The 23,016-nt window shown below is 38.9% G+C and overlaps 1 protein-coding gene across 7 annotated transcripts in view; it reads right to left on the bottom strand.

Moving 5' to 3' along the window:
- TRIO (trio Rho guanine nucleotide exchange factor) overlaps positions 1–23,016 on the bottom strand; it is a 258,860-nt gene that overhangs the window by 19,195 nt on the left and 216,649 nt on the right. For 5 of the 7 annotated variants that reach the window (XM_072853104.1, XM_072853103.1, XM_072853102.1 and 2 more), the window contains 13 exons: positions 17,398–17,690; positions 15,496–15,666; positions 11,320–11,415; positions 9,005–9,153; positions 8,200–8,266; positions 6,845–6,948; positions 6,144–6,213; positions 3,955–4,044; positions 3,244–3,336; positions 2,552–2,602; positions 2,253–2,330; positions 1,180–1,371; positions 23–200 (listed from right to left, as the gene is read on the bottom strand). In XM_072853104.1, the coding sequence (XP_072709205.1) occupies positions 23–200; positions 1,180–1,371; positions 2,253–2,330; positions 2,552–2,602; positions 3,244–3,336; positions 3,955–4,044; positions 6,144–6,213; positions 6,845–6,948; positions 8,200–8,266; positions 9,005–9,153; positions 11,320–11,415; positions 15,496–15,666; positions 17,398–17,690 (1,632 nt within the window). The remainder of the gene's footprint in view (positions 1–22; positions 201–1,179; positions 1,372–2,252; positions 2,331–2,551; positions 2,603–3,243; positions 3,337–3,954; positions 4,045–6,143; positions 6,214–6,844; positions 6,949–8,199; positions 8,267–9,004; positions 9,154–11,319; positions 11,416–15,495; positions 15,667–17,397; positions 17,691–23,016) is intronic. The other 2 variants (XM_072853106.1, XM_072853105.1) reach the window with 2 other exon arrangements.

Raw genomic sequence — 23,016 nt, 5'->3', positions numbered from 1 at the left:
TCAGTGAGAGGAAATCATTTACCATTTAAAAAGTTGCGCTGGTTTTCCAAAATTTGGTTAATTTCGTGGATCCATAACTGGCGGACTCCTGGACTGGCAGAATGCAAAATAAAGGTCTCTGTGACATCGCCCGTTCTTGATGTTAGTGCAAATTTACATGGATCGCTGTCCACATTTTCCTCCAGGGAAAGGCAACTCACCTTCATGAAAACAAAACAAAACAAAAAACAAAAAAGAGAGAATTTCCTTCACGTATTTTATGAGAAACATACCTCTAAAATCTCTTTCTTAGGAGCTCAGAGTCAGATCGTCAAATGATGACCGTTCTTTCCTTCAGTAAAATAATACCACAAAATGAAGGATTACAGTAAACTAAAGATTAGTGTACAGCTTACTGGCACACTGTGCCTGAACAATCTCCAACTGGTCAGTACAGCCCAATGTTCTCCATCAGCGCTCACTCTCCCTTCATGTTATTTAAAATGCTGAGCCCGCTGTGGAGCTCTACCACTGGCCCACACTGAAGGCTTCTGCTGCAGAGACAGCAATGCCTTGGAATGGGCTGTCCAGCCAGCGCTGAACAGGATGGTCAGCTGGCAGGGAAAGCACCGAGGCGAATTAACAGAAGTAGAGTCCACACAAAATGCTTCACCAGGAGGGCTGGTGGGCACTAATATCAACAGTTTTTGTTTCAGAGAAGGCTTGAAGCAGGAGCAAACACTTTTTGTTTGAGGGATTTGCTTGTAGAAGAGCTGACCTGTAAGTAGTGCTGCCTTCTTAGACATATGTTACCTACACATTTGAACTAATTTCAGCTGAAACTCAAAAGAGGGGATATGTAGAGTTATCATCTTTATTTGCAATGCCTTTGCAATGTGGTGTACTCACAGCACAGAGCTGAAGACTAAACCCTTTGTGAATGCTTGTCCAGCTTTGTATAAGAACACCAGTTTTGGTATGCTTCACATGGGAAGCATCAGAGTGCTGGGATCCAAAGATTTTCATTTATCATCAGAGCGAGCAGAAATTCAGTAGGAAGTAATTTCAGGAAATGACCAACACCTCACTATGCTTTATGATTGCACATCTATGTGTCACTGGTGACTCCACACTGAATCAGAAACTGTTACCTTAGCAGAGTTTGTGCAGGGGACACAAAGACTCACACACAACAGTTACCTTGATACTGTTTTTAAACAAGAATCCGGGCATGGAGAAACCTTTCTTTTTATCTAGCAGCTCACTGAAAATGACAATCTGCTCAAACAGGAAGACCCGTCTCTCCTTGCAGCGTGGCAGAAGTCCCGTGTCCTGGTCTGTAACCAAGAATGTGTCCTGCAGCAGGAGCTTACCCTGGGCTACAATTTTACCCTAAACACAGAGGCAAGCAGAAACACACTTAGTGCAGTTCTTGATTTCTTTCCCCAATCAACCTTTTTGAGCAGATGCTCATGCCAAAATAGCTTTGTATATCTCCCAATTTCTGAGTGTCACTGACCATTATATATTCATTAATCCTCTTATACACAAGACATTTTTATGCCCTTTCTCAAAACCCAAACATCATCAAGAAAAAAACCCCCCCAAATCCACCCCACCCTTTTCAATTCATACTGCAGTTTGAGGCTTAGTAACGCTGAGGCTTTCATCTCTCTAGTCTCAATAACTCCTTCCCTGCCACCCCCAACACAGGAACTCATATTCTTCTAATGTCTTCCAGGGTGCTGAAAAGGGGAAGAATTCGAGTTCATTCCCTGCATGACAGAGCAGAAAGGGCTTTGCAAGTAGAGCATGTGACTATACCCTGGTTGATGCATACTGCATCAATAGACAATTTCCATCTCTTCTAGACTTAGCAAAACAAGGAGAAGGGCTACAGTTGCCTCAGGTACTTCACTGACCTTAGCAACTCCTCCTTTGCCTACACTGCTGAAGTCAGGTCTGCTCACCTGCTGATAACTGATTACTTCACTATTTTGCAAGTCAATAAGGGAACTGTAATAACACCAGCGCTTCCTAGATTTTGCAGAAGGACTTACCTAGTGTGACTGACACAACAGGTAAAGCTTCCCAGGAAGAAGTCCTTGGCAGGGCTAAGACTTGATTTTTCATTCACTGCTTTTTGCACCAGCTAACCAGATAGTGAGAGAGCACCCTACCTCATTTCTCCCCCCCCAGCTCTCCCCACAACATTAATGGTTAATTCCTGGAGAACCTGACAAAAACTGTAAGCAAAACCCCAGCCAACTTACATCAAATCCTTGCAGGCGGCCAACATTCATCATGTCATTACACCGTTTTGGTACTATACACATGACCTCTACAGCTCTCTGTTCAAGACAAATAAAAAGTCAAAGCTTTATTTTCCAAATGAGTTAGCAGGATAAAATTTTGTTTCATTTGCTATGGTTGCTTTAGAACAGAAATGTGAAAAGTAAACACTTATCATAATCACATTCTCAAGAAGATCAGGAAAGAAAAGCAACTCTATGTCAAAACAAGTAGAAGTTTAAAGAGCATTCAAATCACTAAGAGAAAATGTCTCAAGTACCTCTAGTTCTGTTGTGTCAAGGTTAGCTTTTTTAGAATATTTGAGGAAGTCCTGGAAAAAGAAAAACCAATAATATGAGTTCTTTTTCCATTAATCAGCAACAAGAAATCTTCAAAATCTGCATTTGCTATCCTCTATCAGAGAATGCCAGACCGCAGAAGACACATAGAAAAGTTTTCTTTTTAAAGCTTCTGCTGCAGTGCTTTCCCCCCTCTTATTTTTTAAGATTTATTCACTATTTTTGATTTAGATCATGCAAGAACATGTATTAAGGCAATGACCTCTGTGATACAAAGGCTTGCTCTTCAGTAAACATTGATGTGATATTAAAATGGTTGCAGATGTAGTTGGAAAAGTTGGGATGAGTCCCAACAACTCATATCACATTTACATCTGAAAACAGTTGGGAGACCCCTGTCCACTTCATATGACATTGGTACCAATTCTAAACATTTCCATGTCACTGACTTGAGTTCATTTGGTCTTTAACTGTTAAAAAAAACCCACAAAATTCTGCCCAAGCTATTTACTGCAATTTTTATAACTATCTGTATATGCTCAGAAAATAATATTACATCGCTCACAAATCTGGGTTCTGTTTGGGAGGAGGGTAGAAAATATCAGTGATTTTTAAAAAAGAAAACATATCTGTTAACACATATATTGAATCATTCATCTCAGCACCACTTTACCTTTAGTAACAGCTGGTATTTCATAATTCTCTGCACAGGTTTTATTAGCAAGTCCGTGAGCTGAAGTCTGTGGCCCAGGCGTTGCTTTAGATCCTGAGGGTTGTAAAAGAAACACTTTTTGTTCGTTCCATTAGAAAAAACTTTGTTCTGTTTTGCTGAGTTAGAAACACAGCAGGATATATCACTATTAATGGCTATCAGAGCAGAAATTGGCAAAAGTCAGAGCAGAACCTAATCTTCAGTTAGCAAAAGCTAGAGTCCTTCCCCTTATCTGTATCAGCTTTGTTTCCAAAGCATTCCCCCCTCCAAGCATCTTCCATATCTTTTTTTGAAACGACTGTATAGTGACATGTAATTTTTCAATCATAGGTTGTATATAGTCTATTTTTGACAGTGATCTTTGCTCATCCAAAATTGCCACTTCATATAATATGCACTGTTAACTGCCTGGGCTAGGGCTAGTAAGGATGAGACTCTACTGATTAATTAATATCTTATACCTAAACTTTAGTTTTCTTCCCCTAGAGATTAATACATCTCTAGGAGCCTGTATCAGACTTGAGAAATCAGAACAGAAGTGGCAAGAAATTATAATTTAAAACAGTAACAACAATATGTGTTGCCATTTTTTTTTTTTTTGGTCAACAGATAAGATAACGCTTATGATTTGTACGCACCCTTCACCTTGCATATATCCTCTCTCAAACTTACCTCAAAAAACGTATCAATGTATTCTGAGACAATGTGCTCAGACTTTGGTTTGTTTTGGCAGTAAACTATGTACATGTGCAACCTTCTCTCCTAGAAGAACAAAGATACAGAATGATACATCATCAACATCAAGAAAAAAGCATGCCAGATTGAAATAGAGTATTATTTTAATAAGTACAGCTGTTCAAAAGTATGAACTTAAAAAGGTCCTTTTGAGGGAAAGAAGCAGGTACATACACAGAAATTACAGACCTGAAAACACATTTATTTGTGCATATCATGATGATTTTAGAAAGGCAACACAAGTCAGAAAATTGCCACAGTTATGAATATTCCTGAACAACAGTTGTTTAGAGATGATAGCTCAGCAGGTCCCACAATAAAATTAAGTAGGAAAATGGTTATCTTTTTCTTTTAGCAAGAGCAATGGATGGAGCCTTTGAAATATCATATCTTTAATTTGATTTTAATAATCAGATTATTATTCTAATATATTAGAATAATGACCTCCTCCTGTTTAGCTGTACAGAGCCATTAGGAGAAACCTCTCAGTCGTCTATTTAGTATTAGCTGTCCTACTGGAGTTTGAATGGAGATTTAGGTGATGTAGCCTGGAAATGGTGGTGCTAGTATTTTTTTAACTCTGATTCTGTATTTTGTGCATGTGCTTTTAACACCAAAGCAACAAAGAAAAAGAGAGAGAGCATAACTTCAGCCTTTAAGATTAATTCTTGATTACCAACCTTGCTGGTTAAGAAACACAGACATACCATATGTGCCTGTTACCTACTCCAAGACCTTCCTTACCGTTTTGCTAGGATTGGTTTGCCGTTAGAGGTTTTGCTGCTCAGAGACTTATGGAGTACTGACCATTGAAGACAAACGGAAAGCCAAAAAGGAAGAAGTAAGATGGAGATTGAAAAGGACACAGAACAGAGGTTAAGAGGAGGAACTGAATCGTCATGTTCTAGCTGATAGTCAGGGTTTTGCTAGAGGATGTTGTAATAGCATCACAGCTTGCCTTTCCATCTGGAGTGGTAAGGGTGCCTTTCAAAGACAACTCAGTTACAAATATACCAGGAGAAAGTAAAACAGCGATCAGAAACAGGGAGAGTCGCTCCCTTCAGGCTTCCCATTTTACCAGCGCCAGAATTCTCCCCTCTTCCCATGCCTGGGTTGGTTTTTTTTGTTTTGTTTGGGTTGTTTTTTTAAATAATAATAATCCCTCAGAAATGAAACAGCTCATTCTCATCATTAGTCCGGGAATTAGGCCTGGTTTCCAGTGTTACTGTTCCATTAATGTTTGGTGCTCTTTTGCTACCCTGGTATTGACTTCAAACACAGACTGCAGGGAAAATCTGAAACCCATTAAATCTGCTTTAATCCAGTCTGTCTTCAGTCTTTGCACACTTGTGCAAACGATCATATTTAGCAGGCAAGTTTCCCTTCTGCTGTCTTGCGTGATTTGGAGTATCTTGATGAAATACCATATTAAATGGTATTTCTATACAGAGACGCCAAAATGACTGATTAGTGGCATGTCTGACGTGTCCTGAATTTTGATATCTAGTTTCTAGATAACTAGTTCATCCAATTTCCTTCCGAAGTGTTATAATATCCACATGTATCACATGGTCATTCCTTTTAATAAATAAGTGAAAAGTGGAAAAACAGGGACTTGTATAAAGCTATAAAGGGTACTGTGTTGGACTAAAATTAAACATCACGAACTTCTGGCACTCTCAGTTCCTCCCTCAAGTGAAGAGGGAGGAATCTCAGTCACTGCTGTGATTCTCAGAAAGGGAAAGGATACAGAACTAGAATGCACTGAAACCAGTAAGAAAAATGAAGTGCTTTCCTATTTTTGGTTCCTATGTTCCATGGTACTGCATGGATACCTGGGATTAGAAGACAGGTGTATCTGGTCATATGAAATGACAATTTTCTCACACAGAACTGGAACTGAACTGAGAAACAGGGTCCACATTCATATTTCCTCTCCACAGAAAGATATTGGGAACAAAAAATAGATACTTAGTCTATTTATAAGCTCTTATAACCGATCTCTCCACCTCTTACAGTGAGGAATATTTTACAGCACTTTTTTAACTGTGTTGTACCATAGAATAATCACAAATGTTGGTCAGTAGCAAGAACAGGGGTTTACCAAAGACAACCTTTGCACTTACGTGCTTAACAAACAGGGATCCCAGCTTTTCTGGATCTTCAAGGCACTTCTCCAACTCTCCTAAAAAGAAGCTGAACATAAACAGAATAAGCACTTTTATTCTGATAGCACACACTATAGCAACAGGTGATTGCAAGGTAAAGTGGTCTTACTGCAAGGTCCACTTTGTGTCCCCTATCAGCAGCTTTGGATATTAATGCAAGTCCAAAATGACAATGTTAACAGTGTAATATCTTAATACACATTTCCAAAAGGACACACTGAATCCATGCCAAGATGAAAAAATACTGGTGTTTGTTAATAAAATTCTTTAATTTCATATATTGATTGAAACTTTTCTCCTTCCTAGCCTGAGTGCCTGAGGTGCTCATATTGCCATGCTGACCCAAATAAATTCTTTAGACTGTATTCTTAGAGAAAACATTTTTGAAAACAAAGCCTCAAACAATGTACAAACTCCTGTACATAATACTATCCATACTATAGATTCTCAGTTGAAGCACTTGGTATATATAAGCATCCTTGTTTAAAGCAAATCTTCATACCAACATTTGTAAGCTGCATCTACAGTATCTACAACTCAAAGCACAAGACCAACTGTATTTACCTTGTATATGAATATTTGAGGAAAAAAAAATTTCTTAAAGTCAATCTAGTATTTTTAGGTAGAATTCAGCAGGTGGTTTTCAAGTTAATACATACTCTCTGTGCCAGTCATAAATCTGGTGAATGTTTCCAAATACAATCTTGTCTTTGCCTTTCATGTCATCAGGTACACCATCTTCCTTCATAAGTGCCATATAACCCTGCAACAGTCCAAGGAAATTCACTGTGAACATTTTAACTTAAAAAAAGTGAGCTAGCTTTTAATTCCCCTTGTCCCAGAAGCTTTCCAAATTGCCCATGACAACAGCTTGCTTGGGACACAAGAACAAACCAAAACACTGAACTGGCTTCTGCACTCCTTTGCTCAGTGTTTCTTCAGTCAGCCACCCTAACGCTACACCAAAGTGCGCTGAGAAAGAAAGCAGCTGCACTGCATATGGGACTGCACTGCATAGACTACTACTTGCGGTATTAGCAAACCAAACACCAAAAAAATTGAACGTCAATTCTATTAGCAGGCATTCTGGCTGCAATAAAGTTCCTTCTACATTTTCCCATAGTCCCATCTTCTCTTTTTTGGTGTATATATACACTCATCTCACTGTACAATTCTATCACATAGTTAGAGCTGGGAGTGTTTTTAAATTTTGTAATATTCATGCAAGTCTATTCCTTTTATTTTTTCCTAATACTTCTATTCCTAATTAGCCAAGTTTGGGTTTAGTTTGCAAAGTTTATGTTTTGATGTCTAGCATTTTAATCAGGAATTATTTTGTTAGTTACAAAAATACATCTGTTCATAGCCTTCTAATACACCCTTTAAATACTGTAAAAAGACCATCACAATGCCAATCTTTCTTTCCCTCCCTCCCTTTAAAACAGAGTTTAAGAATTGAACCTTGTTAGGCTGAAATTCAGTCATGCTCATTCTCTCTACTCTTCCAAATGCATTTTGTTGGTAGCTGAAGACTGAAGGGAGATGTGTGATGTTATCTCATTTTACAGAAGGGGAAACTAGGAAGTCTAAGAGAAGCCTATCAGTAGGAGAGGAAGCAAGTCTTTCAAATCCAGGATAGTTCCTCTACCTGCTGAGTTACAATGCTTTTTTGAATTTAGTTGTGCTAAATAAAACCATCTAGTCTAATATATCAGAGGCCAGAGGTAGTGATCTTAAAAAAATTACTAACTACACTCTTCAGAAGAACAATAAGGTGCACACGATAACAGGAAAAAAAAAGAAATGCGATCTGATGCAATAATTCTAATATGTTAAAATCCTACAGGAAGGAAAACTCAGAATGCAAACATTCAACATTTTCAGTTTCTTCCTGTGTTCTGTTTTGAAAAAACTGTGAGGTTCAAGCTACACAGCTGGTCAGTACCACATTAAAAAAAAAAAAAAAAGAGGGGAAGAAAAAAAAGAAAAATCAAGAGAATGAAAAACATCATACCTCAACTACGTAGCCCAGATCTCGTACATAATCTCGCTCTGTCTCCACTAATTCCTGTAAGACATAGCTACAATGGAAAGAAAATGATGAACACGCATATCATTAAAAAAATGAAACAGATTCTTAAAGAGGATTAATGGCATACAGCTTTTCAGACATTTGGAGTCACATCTGTTTGATAAGCAGAGCTGAAACAGAAGAATTAATGCAAATTCTTTCTAAGCAAGATGCTGCTTTGACTTTGGAACTGGAGCAGGCTTACTTCTGTTTATCTAAAGTCAAATGTTTTCTTACACACATCATTAAAATTAAACATTTAACTATTGTTTAAAATAAAATGCTATTATGTCTCTGGTCTGGAGACTCTTAAGCGTATGAACTGTTATTTCTACCCATAGATTTAAATAATTTTGAAACCAGGCATGTTTTTGTTCTACCATGGTAACAGTTTACTATTACATAAAGAAATTAAGAGTGCAGTGGAACAGAACAAGGGGTACAACCAGTTTTTTGAAGCCTAATCACCCTCTAAACATTTAAAGATCAGCATCTTCCTCCATAACTGGGACTGATGTGACAAAAGTCAAAGACAGGTATAACTAAAATTAAAAATCACAGGAAATTGAAACTGTGACTGTTTAAGAAATTTTTTTTTCTTTGCATAATATGACTGCATGCTTGACACCTGACACAAGTCCTCCCCTTTCCAGATTAACAGCTTCTGCTGCCAGTTCAAAATGGACATTTTAAAAACATTTATCTCTTCAAAACATTGTCAAAAAAAGGACTGAAAATGTGGTCTTACTGTCGTCTTTTTAAGGAGCTGGATTTCCTTTCTTCCATCTCATCTATGGGTGATGAGGAGGAGAGAAGGGAGTTATCTGAAGGGTTGAAGGATGGACTGCTGCTGTCACCTTGATCTACCAACAAGGAACTTGGACGGTCCTCCAGGGCCTGAGAAGGTGTTCAAGACAGACAGCAACAATGATTTATTTCCCCTTTATTCACAAGATGCATTTACATGCAGCTGTATATGGGAACCTATGGGAGATCAATTACTGCAATATATCTTGGCAAAGGTGGTCTCAAGCTTCCAGGAAACCAACCAACAACTTGGCTTTCCAGGACAGATAACCTAACCTTATAGAAGCACATTTGAGATACGTCAGTCTTTCACAGGAAAAGAAAGGAGTTCAGTTGGTTTAAGCAGCAAGAGATAAAAAACAGACTATCCTGCTCAGGATGTAAGTACTTCTATGGTAGAAGCTACACAGATGTGTGCTTATTGGCGGGGATTAAATTATATTTGTCATACTTTAGTTCTGGTGTATGCAAGTTACTTTCAATAATAAATGGGGCATCTTTAAAGAAGATTCTTTGGATGTAGCATTTTTTTATTACAACAGAAGTGGCATTCTTTGTCAGACATTTTGTTTTTCATATTAACTAGCCAAAATACTGACTCATTGAAGAAAATAATGACTTCTACAGTCCATGTTGCTTTTCAGCTTCATGACAGTTCAGATCCTAGGAAAGAGTCCCTATCTCTTCTGCCAGATACACTGTCTCCCTTGCATGGACTCTGCAGCCTTCTGTTTGTACAGAAGATGGAGAAGCCATGGGAGAAATAATATGAACAAGCTTCTACGAAGTATTTATTGGACTTCTTCAATTCAAGCCCATAATCTTCGATGAAGCTACAGTTATGAATCACTTTTTCCCTGAATGTGATACAGGCTTTAATGCAAGACACATTTATTTCACCAGGGTGGGGTTCAACTGTAATCTTTTTTGTTTCCCCACAAAAAATAAAAACCCAATAATGATATGACTGGCCCAAAAACCAGGAGAAGCTGACCCTTGGCTAAAATTGTGCAATGAGAACATCTCCACCAGGGACTACATGCACGGATCATTAAGTTATATCCAGTGCTAGGCTGCCTGAAAGACACATGGACTGTCAAACTTTCCATTTACAAAAGGCTGCTTTGAATCTTCCCACAGATTACTTCTTATTCACCCTTCTGGTGCAACAGAAGTAAAAAGCAAAGTTAATAGTCTAAGAGAGTGCAGAAAATATTTCATGCAGTAATGCAAGTGAAGTGTAAGTCTTTCTGAATGAGGAAATATAAAATGGAAACTCAAATTTCTCATTCTGAAATTCAAAGCTACTTAAATTCAGAACAAGCCTGGGAAATTTCAACCTCTAGTAACACGGGGCTGCCATGTTGCAATTCTCGGTAGAGTTTTCACAGTGGCATTTCTACTAAGCCCAACAGGGTCTATGTTGCAAAAGCCAGACTCAAAGGTTTTGAGCGAATCACAGACTCGCTGAGGGACCTCCTGAGACCATATAGTTCAATTCCCCTTCTCAAACAGGGTCATCTAGAGCAGGTTTTCCAGGACCGGGTCAAGTTGTGTTTTGAATATGAAGGAGGGCCTTCTTGGTATTATCCATACTCCCTATTCTTTGTCAATGAGCATCTTCAGAAACAAAAATTTTAAAACACAGAAACTGTGTTTTAGTTTGACACAGTTGACGCAAAAGCTGACACAAATTCCTCCTACTTAATTTGTGAGCAAACACTGCAAAGCAAGGAAGGAGCTGCTAACATACAAAATGATCCTTTTACTCTTTTACTTATTTCTTCATTATCACGTTGCCTAAAGAACAGTTAGATAGCATAAATGTCTCTGTGTAAGGGTTATCTGCTTTACTGTTGAACTCTACAAGATTTGCTGTAAATTCAGCCTCAGGGATTCTTCTCATAAAGGTCTATCAGGCAAATGAGGGTAACCCTGGGTCTTAGCGTTCATTTTACTGATAGGACATTTTCTTTTTACTAATAGGAAATACATTTTCTGTCTTCTCCTCTCCCTCATATTTGTTGTCTTTTTGCTTCTCTACACAGCCATTTACCTATTCAGTAAGTGCTTTCACGAAAGAGGGTGTACAAAGCGACCTGTACGCCAGCCTGGAAAGTGACTTTTGAAACAGGCATCAAGTTTTACAAGTCAAAGGTGTATGCTTAGGATGGGCATGTAGCTTTTCTTTGAATAGCAAGTCAGGACTTGAAGACACAACTTCTTTAAACACACGCATCTGCCAGTCAGCCTCACCATTTTACTCTTGACGAGCTCTTCAATTGCACTGACTAGTTCTGCAGCACTGGGTGTCTCAGAGCTGGTCGGCCGCACCAGTAATCGAGAAGATGTCTGTGCAATGACACAAAGGAAGGAGAATCCCAGAGTTAGCCTGGTACTTGCTCAAGGATCAAGAGACCTCCTTCACTTCTCTGCTAGACAAAGGTACCTGACAGTAACTGTCAGTGTAATATAACACTAAGACCACCCCTTCCAACCTGGGCAACTGGAATTGGAAATTTTAAGTAACCCCCACAGAAGTTAAATGCTGGGATAAAAATTCCTGTTCCTACATGCAATAGAAGTCAAGGGAATATCCTTCATCTTGCCGGTTATGATAATGCCTGACAAACAGCTATAAAAATCACCTGAGCTGACCCAATGGACAACACACAGTTAACATATGTTATTGGTGGTTAAACAAAGCAACAACCGCAGAAAAATAACAGGAACCAAGAAGACTTGAAATAAAGGAGGAAGCATCATTAAGCTAAGAAAAACCACACTAGTAACTCAGGGACATTTACTTTCCTAAAGGAGCTGGGGTATATTGCTCAGATTCAGAGGGGAAATTGAGCTCACCATTCCTTGTGCCATCCATTTTCCCCAATGGTATGTGTAGAGCACAGGAGATCTCTGGCCTCATAAGCTATAAAATGCCAGTTTATAGATACAACTGAAGGTAAAAGGTGTTCACAGTAAAGGATTCTGGGAGAGGGCCATTAAATTCAGCCTCAGTAATTTGCAAACAGAGTTGTTTGCATATTACATTTATCATTAAATAACTGGAAAGTGGAAACGAGGTGTAATATGAACCTTACTTCATATTATGAACAGCACAGTGAGCATCATGTAGCACAGTGTAAGCTGTCCTGCACGTTTCCAACAAACTGGACAGAGAAATGGCACGTATAATGACTTAACACAAGAGGTTCTGCTCAAATCAAGCATGGGTGTAACAAGGCTCCCCATAAGTCAATACAAAAAAAGAATATATAGATTTTAGGTAGTTTGCCTTGTATTCGTGTTATTCAGAGAGGAAAAACAGGGGTTGGGTAAGCAAAGGATATACAGACAACTTTAAATGGAAAGATATGGGAACTGAGCCAAAGCAGAGACAGAACACAAGTCAACATAATGCTGCATTAGAGTTTACAAAAAGAGAAAACAAAAAGCAAAAATAATTAGTTTCATATTAACATAACTGATCTTGAAACTTTAATACTGCTTATCCAAAAATTAAATGCAAACAACTTGTAAACTGCCATCAAATGCAAATCCATGAAGTGTGCAATGATTCTACTGAACAGAAGAATGCATACTGTGCAGATGAGCTCTTAGGGGAGAAAATGGTTGTGATATTTAGTGATATTAGACAAATCAGCATGGCCTAGCACGTGATGTTTGCATGCACACCAAAAACTGAGCAATCCCACAGCTAGTATGTCTTTTAGGCAATTGTATGCTCCTGACATCAGACTGTTGACCACGTTTTCCAAAGCTGTGCTTGTATGCGGGTTTTCACTTTGGATATGGAGCTCAGCTTAGCCTTACAAAACGCTGACAGTGCTGGAATCAGATTTGGGTCAAGATCCCTTCTCTCTGTTATTGCTCTATGGGAGTATATGGAGTGTGACTGTTGGTAAAACTTCAGAACAGGTTGCTTTCCAGTTCATATGGTTACATCTTATATTATCTGAAAAAGAAGGAGCTGCCAGGCTGCACAGGTGAAGCCTGCCTGCTGACCTTCTTCCCAATTATGTACTCTGGGAGCAGAGCACACTCCTTGCCCAGAAAATAAGGAAAGGTGGAGGGAGCACCTGAGCACATGCAGGTGTGAGATGTTGCTGGAGCCCACAGTGGGCTGGGTAGGGAGGGAGAAACCCAGTGAGCAGGGAGTTTCCAGCACTAAGTGTACAGCAGGAGCCCTAGAGAGGAAGAAATGCTTGCAGCGAGGCACAGATGAAAGCCAAGCCTCTGAGGTCACGGGAAGGAGGAGACATTCCTCGGGATTCAGAGGAGCTGAGCAACCCAAGAAACCACTGAGTGTGGCAGGAATGCGAAGGAGGACTCCACCCAGAAGGCAGACAACCGGGAATTTGTTTGCAAGCCTTTTATTAATCAGTAACTCCATCAGTAGGGCCAACTGACTTCTGCTGGGTAGAACTTTGCTCTGGCTCCTCACTTCTGCATTCCAGTAAAGCATTTGCTTTAGGTACTGGAAATCGGTGGTATGTCTTGGTGCGTGGATTTCAGGGAGGCACACCCAACCTCCCAGGCTGCCACATGAGGGGACTTTTTTGCCTCCCACCATGCAGTAGGACAGATACTGCACAAAACCAACGCACCGCAAATGAATCACGATTTACATGTTTTGAAAAATTATGGTATAATATTAACTGTACCAAATTTTAACTTCTCAGAAGTCTTTTCTAGAATGCAGTTTAAGCTACTTAAAAAACTGTCCCAACATGTTTTTACTGCAGTGGGTGCATGTTGACCTCTTAAGAAGTGGAAAGCAAAATTTTACTGGGGATTGAAAGCTACTCAAAGCCTCTTACTCTACCGTGATAAGGTTCTTTCTTTGCATCAGAAATACAAAAGTGAACAGACACTAACTTACAAGCATATCCCTTCACGTAACTGTTTTTACTGTGCAAAAAGAAATATATAAGCAAAAGCCATTTTTCTCTGGAGAACTTTTTATAAGGCTTACACATAAATTTTTTTAGTATCACTGAAGGGACATGCAAATATGGCAGCTTGTCAGCAGGAACTTTAACATATTTTCACCAATGTTATTTTTATTCTATTTCTAAACCTCAAACTGAGATTATTATTTTCTAGCAATAAAATATTCTCTCAGGTCTAAAGGCTGGCAAAATTTTAAAATGCCTATTTTTTACCTCTTTTGTTTCAAGAATATTTCCCAATACATTAACTCCTCCAACTCATATATTACACTTTTTCGATTCAGAAAACATCTAGGAATTAAATACACATAGAGCACGGGAGCCAGCCATTTTGATCCTACAAATGATCGCTTCAGGGATGATGAGATCCCCACTGAAAGGCAGTGGGATAAAAGGAAGAAAAAAAAAAAGAAGTCGACAAGATCAGCCAAAGTTATCAATAACATCTGCATCACTCAGAACAGTGAGTAACCAGCCACAAAATTCACTAACAATGTTCATGCTGTAGATTACAATGGCTAAGAATTTTAAGCAGCAAAATGGGAAGTAAACAGTGAATGTGAGTATTTGCTGCACAAGTCCACACTGTTTCTACTCTAAAACCTTCTATTTCCAGTCTTGATAGTTGTCCCCTAAACATTTGATCCAGGTTGAAAAGTGAAATAAATCTTCCCAATGTATGAACTTCACAACATTTAAGAAAAACAAATAACATGCAAGTAAGATCTCCTTCATGCCGTTACTAAGTACATCCAGAATTTCACTACTGATGCAAAATTTCTACCCTCCATTTTAATGTGCCTTTATTTGTAAAAAAAAAAAAAAAGCTGGATTATTACCCTTATTTGGATATTAAGTTCTTAGTATACTTGTAGAAGCACCAGAAAAATGAAAAAAAAAGAAAAAAAAAGAAAAAACCTATGCTGCTATACAGAAACACCTTACAGTTGATATGAGCAGCTCCTTCTGCTAAGACATGTACCTAGAATTTTTTTTCCCCTGAACTGAGACTATCCAAAATACTAGGGCTTGGTAAACAGCCTATGATCTAAAAACATGATGTACAACTGTTAATTTCTCCAGGTAAACTTTACTTGCACATAGTATTTTAACCTCAGTACCCAAAGGTATGATTATAAAACAATTAAATTCTAATCACTAAATATGGCATCTGTTAAACAGATGTAAATAGGCCTGCAAACACACAAAGCGGCCCATTGCCACACTTAAAGTGCTAGCAGAAGAATTTCTGCACTTGTGCTGTTAAAATACAGACATATTTAATTCATACTCTTCCCACAGGAAACCCTTTTAACGTTGTCTAAAGTGGCGTAGTGATTACTTCTGTCTACCATAAAGCTATATTACATACATTACAAATATTTTGGAAACAGAAGAAAGATTTGAGCAAACAGAGGTTCTCTCAACACGTGAAGCCTTCTCCGCTTCCTCCTCCTACCTTGTCATCCTGCGAGTCGGGCTGGAGAAGACTGTGTTGCTGAATTGCCATTGGAGGAGGAAGCGGTACAGCATCTGCTCCCTCTTCACCTTCCTCCTCTCCACAGCTCTGCATGCCTGAAGAGGATGACTTGGAGAGAGTGCCACTGCTCAGCCCCTCGTTCCGACCTCTCTGTAAATGAAATCAAGCCATTCAAGCTCTGTTACCTTCTCAGCAGCATGAAGCTTGTTCAACACAAACTTGTCATTAACAAGTCTGTTCTGTAGATTCACCTCTCTCCCAACGAGTCAAGATGATCCTACAAACACAGTGCTGCTCCTCAACAGAGGGGAGAAAAGCAGATGCCAAAGACAATGTTTTCAGTGCTTGGTAAAAGCAGATGGATTGAGATACTGAGAACAAGACATTCAGCTTGGAATTTACTACAGGAAAGTGTTACTAAAGCCACACTTGCTTTCCAAGTTCAGTTCTGTAAAGAGACCCAGTCCTCTAACTTACAAACTCAAGAGCTTTGTATCTGAAGTACCAACCCTCATAGCAAGGCTTCTAAAGGATATAAAAACCCCCACATTACACATGAAGAATTTCGTCAATTATCCTTTCTGCCCCTCGCCCCCAAAGTAGTGAGAGCAGACTGCTTTTATGATTTTTACAGTTGTGTTGAAAGACAGTCCTTCCAATTATACAAGGAATTATTATTTCAATTAGCCAAAGTTTAATGTAACTGATCTCGCAGGATAATTTAACTGTCTTTAAAGGAAGACAGCATAGCTGATTATTGTTTTTTCCTGACTGGCCTTAGGTTTTCCCTCACTCACAGAACTGCAGAATAACAGATACTTCCAAAACAATGCTACAACTGCGTCACAGAGGGTCTCCTTCTACAGCCTGACATTCAAGCACAGAGGCCAATATTCCTTCCCAAACCACATCTCCCAATTCACCATGCTGCCAAGTCTCTAGTCTTTTCTTTCCCTACATTTACTGTATAACCTCACTGATGTTCCAAGCTTGCAGAAAAATATGTCGGGAACAAGAAAAAAAATGTACTAAATAATTAACTGGGCATCTGAGACCACTTTTCTGTACGATAACTATCAAAACCACTAGTCAGATTCAAGCCTGGTAAAAGGGAATAACTGTATAGCATGTAAGTGGCTGTGCCCCTAGAAGCAGTAAGATGCCATTCATTTCAGCCTGAACCATAGGTTTGTAACAGAAGAGAATTTGGCTCTGTCTGCACCTAACCAGAGGCAGGCTTTGCTCATAGGTGAGTTCCAGGCTTAGAAGGATGGCCACATGTTTGTGGGACGAAGGGAAACGTTCAGTAGATGTCCTTGGTGGCAAAATCTGGAATAGTTCACAATTTCCTTCCCTCCAATGAAAACTGCCATGTTTGTTATTTGACCAATGGTAACTACCTTTTGATTTGAAGGGCCAGTAATTTTTCTGTGCTCTAACTCTTACTCAAGGTGTAAATACAGTTTTAAGCAGTTAAGCAGCTCTCCCTACATTTTCCCTGATCCACCAACAAGAAAAGGAAAGGAAATAAAAAATGACCTGATTATTCCCAGAACATGAAGCACCTTTACTCACAAAGCTGCTTTCCTGAGTGGGATAAGAGAGCAAAGCCAAAGCACAACTTGTTACTCTCCCATTTCTCTTTTTCAATTAGAGATCCTTCTCCACAGAGCTTTACTTACGCTCTCCATGCAGAAGGGCACAAACTGTGCCTGGCACAGTACTCATACAGAGTACAGCAGTCATCAAGAATGAGCATATGGCACATGCCACTTTGCTCAACTGCTGGACAGTCAACTGAGGAGACAACCTTCACCTGACAACATTTAGTTATTTGAAAAACATAAAAACAAGTCCTGGGAAGCTGCCCTGAACGCTTACCTCTTCAACAGTTTCATCTTGTGGGGTTGCTGCACTATCATCAGAATCCTTCTGAGAGCCTGCATCGGCACTTTTGCGAACCTCTCTACTCTTCTTATGCTTGTGGGCTAGTTTTTTGACATGCCCGTCTGCTTTTCCACTGCTAAGACGCCTCACGGGACTGGTAAGCCATTTTCTCAAAGTGTTGCCGGGGCGCTTGGGGCCTGGGGAGCTCTGTGCACCGATCATGTGGGGCTGAAGCGATGTTACCGAAGCAGGAGGACTGGCATCATTGCTGGAGACCGAAAGGGAGTCTGCAAAAAGAACGAGGGGAGCATTTTAAAGTTGAAACACTGTTAAGTGAGAAACAAGGCAAATGACATATGTAATAATGGATATCAGATTGGATTTATGGACAAATCGACCAGATTATTTTGAAGTAACCCAGCCTTTAACGACACCATAACTATCAGTGTTCATGCTGCAAGTGGCCAAAAGCATCATTTATATGCTTGCAACAATCAAGCTTCATTAAGTCGCTCCTGCCTCAATTATAATTCATACTTACCACTGCTGATACTTATTTGATAGTGGATTATACTTTCCATATGTCATCTAACATTATGGAAGGATATGCTTGTTTTATCTTTTAATGTATACTGCTCTGAGCATGGACATGAAGAGTAAAAATAATTGCCTCAACGAGGTAAGTAAATTATTTTTCAAACACCAAATTTTATTACAAATGCTCCAGTTACTTTCATTATTTATTTATTTCCCCTACCCTTGGGAAAGGGGGAAGCAGAATCCAGAAAACAGCTCAATGTCTGTCTTTCGCTTAAATCTTCTCGGAGGTTTGGCTGTTCTGTTTGTTTTTTAAAAAGGCACAGAACATCTAAGTTTAAAAGCCCATTTGCTCAAAACTCAGGATCAGCAGTATTTCTCAGCATGACAATGCCTGAAGTTCTGTAGTCAAACAAAGGATACACTTTTCTCAAGCCACAGTTATACGTGCATGAGGTTAATACTACTTTCCCACTGAGACTCCTGTCACGTGAACTGGACCGTGTGCTTATGATAAACACCCACTGGTTAGCTATTGTGAGATTACATTTCTTTTTTCCCCATGCAGCACAATGCTTTTTCCCCCAGCAATTTTCTTTTCCTAAAAACACACTTTTTTTCTGGACACATTCTTGTAACACCACTCCTATGAATATTATCTATCACTAGGGTATTAACAAGACTCTCCTAGGTTGTCAAATATGTTTTTTTTTCCTCCCCTGTTTGTGCACTTTTGTAGATAGATAGTTTATATAAGGATGACATAAATAATGTTTTGTTGAATGTTTCTACTGCTGGGAATTAAATGCAGTGCTTGTGTTCCTTCTTGAAGCTTGACACAGATGTTCAGGTCACCTCTTCTGGCAGCTTTTCCGTAAGAGGCGTATTGCCAGTCTGACCAGAGGTAGTTTGAATTTTGTAGAATAATATGGTAACGCTGATGTGGCAATACACTTCACTGTAAACACCCAAATGCCTTGGATCTACACACAAGAGTGTGAGCCTGCTCTGTTTCCACAGAGTGTTAAGTGCACATTATGGCTTTGAACTGAGACGGGGAAAGAGACATAAAATGTGAATATAATAAGTTAGGACTTTTTTTTTTTCCTTCACTGTTCAAGCTGTTCCAAAAAGGGCATCCCTTCCTTGGAATCCAAACCTGTGATCTATCAGGCTGTTTGTCAAGATTTTTCTCTATTCTAATAAAACCTGAACAGCATGTGACCGTTAAGATACATCAGCTCTGATGCTAAGAACTCCCATAGCTTATACTGTATGAACACATACATAATAATTGCTATTAAGCACCACTATCATCATGTTTCCATAAAGCAGAAGATAAACAAACTTTATAAAGCATACTTTCATTCCAACAAGCTAGTTGCTAACCTTTAAATCAAGTCACCCAGAATCAGGATTCATCTACAGAATTATCTTCTAACCACAGCTGTAGCTATGCTACACACAGGTAAGGAGACTTCCTATTATGCCATTAACCTGGTTTCAAGGCTTTAAGTAATGGGTACTACCAAAAAGCAGATGCAGAGTTATACTAGTTGGCTTTGTCTCTAAATCTTGGGATAGCAGTGCTACAGAATTACCATATTATTTTCTTGTTGAAGCAGGAAACATAAGGAAGAAATTAATTATCTATAACAATGGTTTTCAACTTGCAGTCTGAGTATCCCTCAAGGCCCCTGGATTACTGCTTAAGGGTCCTCAGCACATATGTAAGAAAAGCAAGCCTACTAGCCATCAGCATCCACATCACGACAGATTTTTTTTTTTTCCTAATTTAAAAAAAAAAAAAGTGGTCTGCTTATGAAAAAAAATTCCAAACAAAACTTCCAACCATCTGCAAGCTCTCCACAGGAATCCAAACAATCTCCTGTTAAACCTCTGTAAGAAGTTAGCTTGACTTCTCTTTCACCAAACTCAACTTCACCTTTATTGTATCATGCAGCTTTTAATTTTTATCAGATACCTTGTTTCAGAAATCATAGCAAACCAGCTGATGGGTATGTCAATAAATAACTTTCTGCCACTCTGCTAGCGGAACACAGAAGAGGAGAAAACAGTGCTGGTGTTCTTGTAAATAAGTTTCTTAAAGCACAAACTAAATGCTTTGTTTTCAAGACTCCCAAGCTTGAAGATGTTATAATCACGCAGCCAAGTTTTTCTTTCATTTGTATATATTTTTCATCCCAATAATGGTTCATACAAGTTCCTTCCATATAAATAAAATAGAGCACATTCACTTGTTTATGTATATATATATAAAAAGGTAATTAAGCCTTCACAGAAGTTCACCATGTACTCTTGTGTTTTTGTATCTGTTGCATTTCTTTCCTTTACAATTACTCCTTTCTAAGAAAAAGGCAGTGTGGTGATGCAGTAACTGATTGCGTAAGAGTTACTTTTACATAAACATGCCTATCCCTAAGCATGTAACATGCCTGAAGTTAATAAACCCATTTTTCTTTTTATAAAACCTGTATTCCACCTCCTCAAATTCTCACCCATCCTTTTGACAATGAATGGTTATCAACTACCAAATTTCTTGTAAAACCGAATGGTACAATGCAGAGCCCCTGAAACTCTGGGAGACGAGTACTTTTGTCTGACTGCACTTTTGCTGTACCACTCCTACTCTTAACCCAAGTCGGCCAAGAGTTTGTGGGCAGAAGGAGGGAAGAGAGCAGGAAGAAATACGTACACTCCGCTCAAGTGGAGAGGATCTAAGAGACAAAACAATGTTAGCCAGACATGTTTCGCAGCACATACTTTAGCTATATCCTCCCACACAGCATTAGTTTTCATTTGGCGTGCAGCATGTAACTGCTTCTCATCTTCTCTTCTGCATGATTTAGTATGAAGTACTTACTGAAGTATTATTAGGGCTTTAGGGAATCATAAAAGCGGACAAAATGTAGGTAGTACACCAAAATGATAGCACTGTTCCACTTTGCTCCTTAAAGCATGAAAGCACTAGGGGAGAAGGAAAAGCTTAAAGTGAATAGAAATACTGCATTGCCATAAATGCTTCAGCTTAGATAAAAAATTTTATTAAAAAAGGTGTTTAAAAAAAAAAAAGAGGCTTAACATCACTGGTGTTAACCTCAAGAGAATACCAACCCACGAGCCTCTTCAGAGATCAGACCCGATTTTTTGCCCCTCCTTAAATTTGCAGAAAACATCCCTACAGCCTCATAGGTCAATGTTAATACTCACTACAAATATTCCACGCCAGTATTTTCCCAGTGAGACCCTTTATCGTCCATTTTCCCATTCCATCCCAGCTGACAGGAGTCCAGATTCTCCAATTCTTACTCCCATCTGCTTCCCCAGGAGACCAGTTACAATACTAGAGCACAGTCATGAAAAAAACCTTGGTGTTCATATATTTAAGTAGAGTCATTGCCAGATCCAAACATTAGGGAATATCAATATCCAATACAGACATTTTCAAGAGCACAGAAAGACCTTTAATCTTCACTATGAGAACAGCCACATGGGTGTGTCTTATTTCCCCTTGCCCCATCACTATATACTACTTCTATCTATATAATTAGCGATATAGACTTGGTTTGATTGATTACCATGCTTGGGAATGTTTACACTAAATTGGCTTTGTTTCCTTTATGACTACATAGCAAATTGTTTTTCTAGGGTTGCTCAAGAATATTTTATCACTAAAACATGCTAGGAGGAAAAAGGAGTATTCAAAATTAAACCAAGAACAACATGGACTTTTAAAACCAAAACAGATGGAATAAATTTGGGGTATGCTAACCCCAACTGTGTTTCAAGTACAGTAAACTTTCTAGTTGAGTGTCAGATTCCCTTTTAGAAAAAGATAAATGCAACAGATGGCCATCTTGGAGATAAAAAAACCCAACACACGCATAACGATCACACACAGCAACAATCCAACAAGAAACCATCAAATCTAATAAAATCACTATCTGCTCAAGTAGAGACAGCTTTGTAATTCAATAAAGTATTTTAAAAAACCTAATGGATGGGCTTTGTTTTATAATTCATAGCCACAATAAGAAAAGAAGGCATTTAACTGCCATTTCTCTCAAAGTAAAAACCACATATGTTGCTCTGGTGGTAAGGTCAGAGAGTTCACTGAGAGTCCATAAATATATTTTTGAAGCTAAAGAAAAAGGACAGGCAGCATGGGTTCTGACCCCCTCAAACCAGAAGATAAAGTTACCTCCAACGAACAGGCAAATTTTTTAAACTGGAAGGGAAATGGGAATTCTCATTCTAGTCCCAGCTTTCTTAACACTAGAAACATGCACATCTGTGATTAATAAACTGTTTTTTCCCCCTAAAAAATAAATCAGCCATGTTAAGCTAGTTGATGACTTGAAAGACTCTGCTTCATATTAACTGTTTCCATATTGCTGTTTTTAGAGCTTTAGTATTTACAAGTAGAGCAAGGGGCTACAAAAACCTGATTTCCTAACCTAGGGAATCAAACCGAGCCTGTTTGATGCCTCCTCTGCATCTCTAATCCTAAAATGCTGCAAAACCAAAAATAAAAACATTTCACCGTCTCTGGACTATGAAACAGGGATAGGGCAAGGAGTGAAAAATGGAGCAAAGCAAACCTAGTAACCCCAACTGGCATGTCAAACTGCCAGTGAAGACTTACCATCCACCACAGACTTTAAGGACCAGAGAGCCCACAAAACCCACCACACAGGACAATTAACCAGCTGATCAGTAAGATTTGATGCAGGCACATTACGAATATTTGGGGACAAGAGCTGCTTGTTGGTTCAAACCACAGAGAGCATGATCTACACTGATGCACTTGCAAGTTTAATATGTAAATTGGAAACAGCTAGAGTCCAGTGATCTCCCTAGCCCATATCTACCTACAAACACACATGCCCCAATCTGGGCCAAGTCAACGTACCATCAGGGGAAGCAAAAACAGTTTACAAGCATCTAATGACAAAAGCCCATAAAACCCTGCCCGTGTACACAGCCATCATTTGTTATTAGATGAGATGGGGTAAGCTTGAAAAAAAGAGTGTGAGGTTTATTTTATTTGTGGAC

The sequence above is a fragment of the Ciconia boyciana genome, chromosome 2 (assembly GCF_034638445.1).
Source record: "Ciconia boyciana chromosome 2, ASM3463844v1, whole genome shotgun sequence".
In the NCBI taxonomy this organism is placed as follows: Eukaryota; Metazoa; Chordata; class Aves; order Ciconiiformes; family Ciconiidae; genus Ciconia; species Ciconia boyciana.
This window is presented reverse-complemented; position numbering and strand designations above follow the sequence as displayed.